Source organism: Leishmania braziliensis, contig 51 (assembly GCF_000002845.2).
Source record: "Leishmania braziliensis MHOM/BR/75/M2904 WGS CADA00000000 data, contig 51, whole genome shotgun sequence".
NCBI classification, from domain to species: domain Eukaryota; phylum Euglenozoa; class Kinetoplastea; order Trypanosomatida; family Trypanosomatidae; genus Leishmania; species Leishmania braziliensis.
This window is the reverse complement of record NW_004057985.1, coordinates 1-7,663: the sequence shown is the minus strand read 5'-3', so window position 1 is coordinate 7,663 and position 7,663 is coordinate 1. Positions and strand designations below refer to the sequence as shown.

At 54.9% G+C, this 7,663-nt stretch overlaps 1 protein-coding gene across 1 annotated transcript; it reads right to left on the bottom strand.

Moving 5' to 3' along the window:
- Positions 1 to 1,212: 1,212 nt before the first annotated feature.
- Positions 1,213 to 4,515, bottom strand: LbrM_28_3260 (endonuclease/exonuclease/phosphatase-like protein; the record flags this gene model as incomplete). The annotated part of the gene is made up of 1 exon (XM_001566301.1): positions 1,213 to 4,515. The coding sequence occupies one exon, from the start codon at positions 4,513 to 4,515 to the stop codon at positions 1,213 to 1,215; it is 3,303 nt and encodes a 1,100-aa protein (XP_001566351.1).
- Between the last annotated feature and the right edge of the window lie 3,148 nt (positions 4,516 to 7,663).

Below are 7,663 nucleotides of genomic sequence, written 5' to 3'. Positions count from 1 at the left end.
GGGGGAGGGGGGGAGGGGGTTCAAGAGGGTCAGATAATGATGGCGATGAAAAGGGTGAAGATGAGACGTGAGGCTTAGTGCCGCACTTCTCAGCACCGGGCGCCTTGTCCGCCTTCCTCATTCCCTTCACACCCTCAGCAAAAAACAGGCATAAATGATGTCTTGTCAACATGCCTCACTTTCCCTCGCAGCACATTCGTCCATACACACAACATAGAGAGAGGCAAGTACGGACTTCACGCACAGAGCGACGAGGAAGACAAGGTGGAAGAGAAGAGGTGCCAAAGGAAGTGCAAAGAAGACCAGATCAAACAAGAACAGTAAACGAAGCGAGCAAATCATAGCAGTACATGTTACAGAGTGACCAATTGCCTCACAACAGCAAGTACAGTAACACCATCATTCGCATATCCCTCCATAGCAGCAAAGTGGGCAACTACAGGAAAGCGAATAAAAAAGGAGGGAGACAGAGAAAGAAGCGAAACCAAAGTTGAATTCCAAGTCGACTTGGTCGAACACATAGGCGCATATACATACATATAAATGCATACATAGTGTGACACCAACGGGGGGGAGTCGAGAGAGGACACTCAGCACATATATGGGGAAACAAAGTAAGCAAAAACAGAAGGCACGACACAGAAAGAAGTACAGGAAAGACAAAGAACACACATACTCACACACACGCACGCACGCACGCACCTGTCACCTCAACGTGGTCTTCCGCATCTCCTCCTCGTTGCTCCGTACCCACCATCAGCACGCCATTCCCACTCAAAGAAGGAAAAGAAAAGGAGAGGGAGAACGAGATGATCATCGCTTCCTCTGTTCTTCTGTATGTCAGCCCTGGTGAGGGGATTGTTTATAGCTTGTATGGGAGCGTGTGCGTGGGTCGGTGGCGGTGCATGCAGTGAGTCGGTTGTGTACATTGTGGTGCATAGGCGTGCCTATGGGTTCGTCTGCGGCAATGTCTCTCTCTCTCTCGGTGTGTGTATAGCGTCTTCGCAGAAGTGAAAGGGAGCCAGCTAATTGACGAGAGGGGTGGATGTGCGAGAAACAGAGAATAGGGAGCGAGTACAAATAAAAATAAAAATAAAAGCTTTGCTCCGCGTTGCCCACACACACACACACACACAGGCACCTACCCATATGTAGCGCTTCTCCTTTCCTGCACTCTGCCGTCATCCTCCCGCATAAACTGCCAACCGCGCCTCAAGCCCAGTGCAACTCCTGGGTGGGGATCAGCACACTCCCGATCATGTAGTGGTCGCTCGGCACTCGTGCGTTTGGAATCTCCTGCAGCTCGCCCAGCCGTAACACCCCGCCGCACACCACGTGCTCATCCTCGTATAGTATGTGGTCGAGTACCCTACCCTCCCCATTCGTGGACGGGTTCACCGCTGAAACACTCGAGGGATGGCGGTAGCAGTACGGGGCATAGGCGTCACTCAAGCGGATCGCATGCATCACGTCGTCAATGAGAGACACTGGCAGGCTGGTCGGGGTGTTGGCGCTGTCGGAGATGAGGAAAGGCAGGTACATGAGGGACGTCGGCGGTGAGGAGGTAGACACGTTGAAGAACGTGGTATCGTACTCTGTCTCTGAGAGCGGCTGCGGCGACTCCTGCAAGGGAAAATGACGCACCACTTGGGGCGAAACAGGGTGTGGTGTCCTGGCACCGGGGGTGGCTCCAGCGGGCTGCCGCTTCGGGCGTGATCGCGGGCAAGCCGGCGTCGTCATGTCGCTGTAGGAGGAGAACGGGGGCTCATTCAACCTCGGTCCCAAGTTCATGCCCATTGAAGAGTCCCTACCCCTGCTGATGCCGTTCGCATCTGCGAGGCTTGCCATCTTATGGATGCGATAACGCCGCTTTTCGTTCCCCTCGGCCTTCTCTACGACCCCGCTCGCATCACCCCACCCTGCCATGTGACCTTGAGAGGGGCTTGGCTGCACCGAGGATGTACCGTCGGTTGCCTGGTCTGATATGGGGGTCCGGCCGCGACTCTCCTCGTCCTCCCAGTCAGGCTCGCCGAACTCCAGACTTAGCGTGTCGTGGCGAGTGTGCTCGGCGAGTCGCATCGTGCAGCTCGTTGCGAGTGCAGTGCTCAACACGCTCCCGTTCTCGCTGACACTGTGACTACCGGAGTGGTCCAGCGTACTACTCTCGGTGTTGATGTCCGGTGAGATGCGTCGCCGTGCACAGGAGCAGTGGTTTACGGGACAGACAGCGCAGTCTCCTTCCTGCAACGCAGATGACAAGGTCTGTAGTGCGGAGGCTGGGGAGGCAGTACCTACAGTAGCACTCGTCTTCGTCAACCGTGAGGGACGCGGCAGTGGTGACTGAGCGTCCAAGCTGCCACAACGAGCAACCCTCGGCGGTACGGAACACAGCATATACTTCAGTGGCGTCGCGGCCACCGTTGGAGGGCTTCTGTCACCACCATCATCGCAGCTCGGCGTGTTGACAAAGTCATTGGTGAACGACGATGGAGTAGGGGAGGGGCATCCACGGTTGAAGTCGAGGGCCTCTTTGGCGGGCTGTCGACTCTGCGCGCCGCCAGACTTTCGCAGGGATGTCGAGGCGGCGGCGGTTAAATCCGTTGCACTGTCTTGCCTTCTGAGCAGTGGATCGGCTGCTTCATTGAACGTGGATAGTGCCCCGTCCGAGACGCGGATAGGGTAAGGATTGGATGGCCGCTTGCTAAGCGGGGTGCATGGTTGAAGGCGGCAGAGGCCTTCCCCTGACCTCCCGCCGGTCGCTGCACCACTAACAGTGGTGCCCTCGGCGCTGGGGGGTGGAGACTGGGTCGCGCGGCGCACCAGCATCGAGGGCGGCGAGCCCATTGAAGATAAGGGGGAGTCCTTAGAGTGGCGTGGGTAGGGGCTGATCAGCTCCTGTCTCGCGGCGCTGAGCACACCAGACAGTGTTGGTGGAGGCACCCTTGGTGGGAGTTGAGAGGTGGGGTGCGGCGCATTCACCGCGTCTCTGCCGGTCGCCTCACCAGTGACCCGCCTATCCGTGTGGTCGACCGGCACCGGCGACTCCAACTGCGGCGCTCGCCAGTACTCCATCACCTCCGTCCCGCCCGGCACTCTGCCGGTGCGCAGGTACTCCATAACCGGTCCGCTGCGCTCCGAGTTAAAGTCGCCGCCGATAATGCATGTGACGGCCGTTGCGGGGAATGAAGTAGCGGCAGAGCACACACTCGCGTACCGACCGGGCATGCGATCGGTCGCGATGGCTTTGAAGAAGCTGCTACAGCCGCTGTCTCCTGCCAGGTCGGAGGCGTCAGTAGTAGTGCGGCTGGGTACCATGCTTTGACGCCGTGCAGGAGGCGTGCGCGGCAGCTGCAGCGGTAGTGGCGTTACTAACGGAGGCTGAGGTACGACGTCGTCCTGCATGTGGCGCCGCGTTCCCTCTCGCAGTAGCGGGGTATCGATGACGCTGGGCGGCTGGGTGATCGCGCTGTCGTACACCATGGAGCCTCGGCCACTTGGGTAGACGAGGTCCACGTAGGCCTTGGAGTACTTGTGCTTAAGCTCTTCCACGACGCGGAGAAGTTGATGCGCCTGCCATAGCTGCGCGTTGATCCGCTGCCAGATGAGATGCACAGCAGCCACCACGTATACGCGAGACACTCCAATCACCTGCATGTCTTGCAGCACCACTACCAGCGCTACGTTGTGCGAGTTCACCTGAAGCTTGTTGCGCTCGTAGCGGGTGAGTCGTTTCTCTGCCGCAGCGAGACGGTTGAAGAGCACTGGTATCACCTCCAGCACGCGGAACCGTGCTGCTTTGAAAAAAATGCTAACTCCGTCCATCTCTACTCGGCGGTGTTCAAGGGCCCCCTCAGCTGCCTTCTCCGCGCAAAGTGTGGCTGGCGGCGCTCCAGACCCCATCGTCAGCACCGGTACTGTCGGCCCCACCAGCTGCGAACTTGTCTGCCGCTTCGCCCGCTCTGCAGTGCCTTGGGTGAATCCTATTGAGCCGTAGCTGTGCTGCATCGAGTCCTCGTTCGACATTACTTTGGAATTGGCTTGCCTTTCCTCGAGGGAGGGGCGCGACATCTCCTGTGGCGGCAGGCTGACCTGCTCCAAGTGCTGAAGCTGCGCCGCCTCTCCACGCTTCGGCCAAATGCCCGGAGTGCCGCACGAGGATGCGGAAAACCGAGACACCCCAACGCTGCTGTCACACCTACTGGAGCGGCGGCTCGAGCACGGCTCGGTGAGCGGTGGCAGATGGTGCGGTCCGTTGCCTCTGTCTACATCTGTGGAACTGCTCGTGGCACCGCTTGCCATGCCACGCCGTGCGGAAGCGTCTCCGCTGCACGTGGTCGCTCCGGTTAGTGTGGCCGTGATGCTCGCTGAGCTTGACTTCCTCTCGCTGCTGCAGGGAATACCAAAAAGGGTCGGAGGGCCAGGCGACAACACAGCTGCTGCCTTGGAGGGCCGCGTCAGCGGAGTGCAGCGAGGAGTGCCGTCGGGGTCAGTGATGACAACGTGATGCCCTTCCATCCCGAGCGCCGACCTCAAGTAAGGCCCGAGGGTGCGCTCGTGCACCGCCACGCTAATCTCCTCCAAGAGCAGGATGTCCGGGTCAACGCGGCGGAGCTCCTCCTTGATTAAGCCTAGTCGGTACTCTTCGCTCAGTACCGAGGGCGGACAGGTGGGATACAAGTCGGTGGACGCTAGTCGGCTCGCCAGGATGTTGTAGCCAATCACCTTTAGCGCACCAGGGATCGCATCGACCGTTCTGAAATCCGAGGTGGAAGTGGGGTTGCTGCTGCCGTCGTCGCTGCTGATGGGACGTCGCGGCGCATGAGCGTGAAATTGGCTGGTGGTAGGCCGCGCACTCGCTGCAGCAGTTGAGTGAGGTGCGCGAGAGGACGATGCGTGCACAGATGGCATGGCGTAGTCACTCAGCAGTGCCGCTGAGGCGACCGTCTTGGACCATCCCTTCAACACGGGGACAGGTGATTTTTCAGAATTGAGTACAACGCTCGTGTCCCGCATGCTCTCCTGAAGTGTCTCTACATTCAACCCTGACAAGCATGAGAGGCTCAAGGCGCTGCGCTCGCGCTTGTTGCGACGCTCAAGTAGCGTCATAGAGCGACCAGCAAACGAGGTGCCCGGACTGATGCTTGTGGTCGTCGTTGCGGCACCAGTGATGGCGGTACCTGACCTGCCGGGGCCGCTCTCTACACCAACTCCTGTGTTGCCTGTTGACTTGCTAACGCTCGAGGTGGTGGAGAGGACGAGTGTTGCCAGCATGGGCAGCGGCTGCTCTTCGGAGGCGACCGAGGCGTCTGGGCCGTTGTACGAATTTTCAATCTCGGCAAGACTCGACAACCCGGACTCAGAGCCCCGCTGCAATGGCCGCTCGTCGCCGTTATTCGACGTCACAGGGAGACTTGTCCTGTTCTGTGGGGTCTGCAGCGGTTCATAGTCGCTGAAATTTACATCCGGTGTAGCGGTGACAAGGCTGAAGGCTTTGCTGCGGCTCGGCATGGTAGTCCGGGGTCGGGTAGGGTGTTCTGGGACGACGTACGCTCTGTTCTGTTGGTTGCCAGGGCGTGGACCGCCGACAGTTCCCCGACCCTCCGTCGCCTCCCCGTTCGACTCCGGCATCAGCACTAAAAACAAAAAAAAATGCACGCAAGACACACTAACACACCGACAGAGCAAAATAGAGAGGAGATGGAGACCAAGACACGCAGAATTCGCTTGGCGGCAAAAGACTAGAGAAAGTGAGGAGGAAACAAAGCGGATGTATTCTGTAGGTGTGAACTAAATGAGCGAGCGAGAAAATGGTGAGGGGGGGGGGGCAGAGATTGAGCTTTACGTGTTAGGAGTGGAGGAAGAGGCACACAAGAAAGGAAGGCACAGACACACACGCACACACATAACGCACGAAAGCAGCAAACAAACAACAAAAGAAAGGGTATCACGCAGAGAGAGAAACTCAAGTTTGTTCGTGTGTGTGTGTGTGTGAGGGGGGGGGGGATGGAGCGGTTAGAGGGAATCTTGTACGTGTGCACGTTCGTGGAAGAGAAGAACGAGTGTTCTTTTTCGATTAGCGGGGAGAGAATTCTACGGTGTACGTGCTTGAGCGGGCTTGTGCGATGGTGTACGGGTTAGTGTAGACGAATGCGCGTTTGTGTATCTCTGCCTCTGCTCCGGCCTCTCTGCACGTGCACACTGGTTGGAGGTGCAGTAATGAGGGTGAGTGTAGAAACAGTCGCTGTGTATAGGTGCACACAGAGCGGCACGTGTGTGAAGTGTACGTGTATGTGTTGAAGAATGAGGACGAGGGGGGGGGGGGGGGCGGTGTCTCAGTGAGGGAGAGAGAAGGGGGGAGGGGGGTATCAGTGGAGCTCGTTGATTGGAGCGCTGAGAGATCCACACAAACACCGACGCACAGACCTATGTCAACCAGCCGGAAGGGGCAACAAGGAAAAGCTGAGGATATACAAACGAAAAAGTAGGGGTGGACACAAGGATGAAACTAAAAGTAAATGTACGAGGAGGGGAAAGGAGAGGGGGAGGGGGACGCGCCCTCACCGGCTTCTCGCCCAGATAAAGAACAACCTGCATTAGGCGAAATTCGTTACAAAAGGAAACCTCATCTACAACTAGGGAGTAGGATAGTAGTGCTATGAAGGGTTAAAACGAAACAAGGACTGATGCCCTGAAAAACTATTTTTTATTTATTATAAGGCGGACATTCATCAGAAAAGGGAGGGGGAAGCTTCGTACCATAATTTAATGACCCATATAGAAAGGCTTTTGTGGTAAAACTGGGTATGGACGGACATTATTCTAGAAAGAGATCATATATCTACCTAATATTTACATAAATAGCTACGACATACGATAAAAAGAGTAAGATGAGCATGACTTATTTCAAAAGATACAAAGATTCAACATATCTATGTATTACTAATACAGCCATACCACGCATACGAACTATAACATAATAACTGTCTGTGAACCCTGGCTGTTTAGACTCATAATGAAGTATATGCATTCCGAAATGACGCACGACAAAGCGATATTTGCGAGCTGACAACGATAAAGGACAAGAATGTTTGAAGCACACCTAGGACAGAGTAATGTAGTCTTTCTTGCTATCTAATGCATTATTAATCTACATTGCTCCAATGGAGAGATTAACAGGTAACAATATAGGACTACATATTCTACTAATATGAATTCTATCAAGAGGATCATTCACGAAGGGAAATATAAGAGATGAGGCTTAACCAAAAGAAGAAAAAGAAATACACAAGAGGGAATATGTACTAAGAGAGAACGGTTATAACTATTCAATACAGACACGAATGATCATGACAATAAAAAGAGTCTTGAATCAACAGTAATGATTAATTAACGGTGAATACGTACTAGTAGACGTCAACTGGAATAATAAAGTGAGTGGAATAAAATGACAAATTAATCAGGATAGGCGAGCTTATCTGATGCGACGTATATCAATATAAAGAGATAACGCTTGTATCTTGGTGTACGAAGATGAGCAATATCAGATGTTCTAAACAATTACTAGCGAATACTGATATCACACAGACTATTATATATTCTGATGAACAGGACATACGACAACACATTTGCGCCCTATTCAACTCGCAATACTACGTAGTCTGAT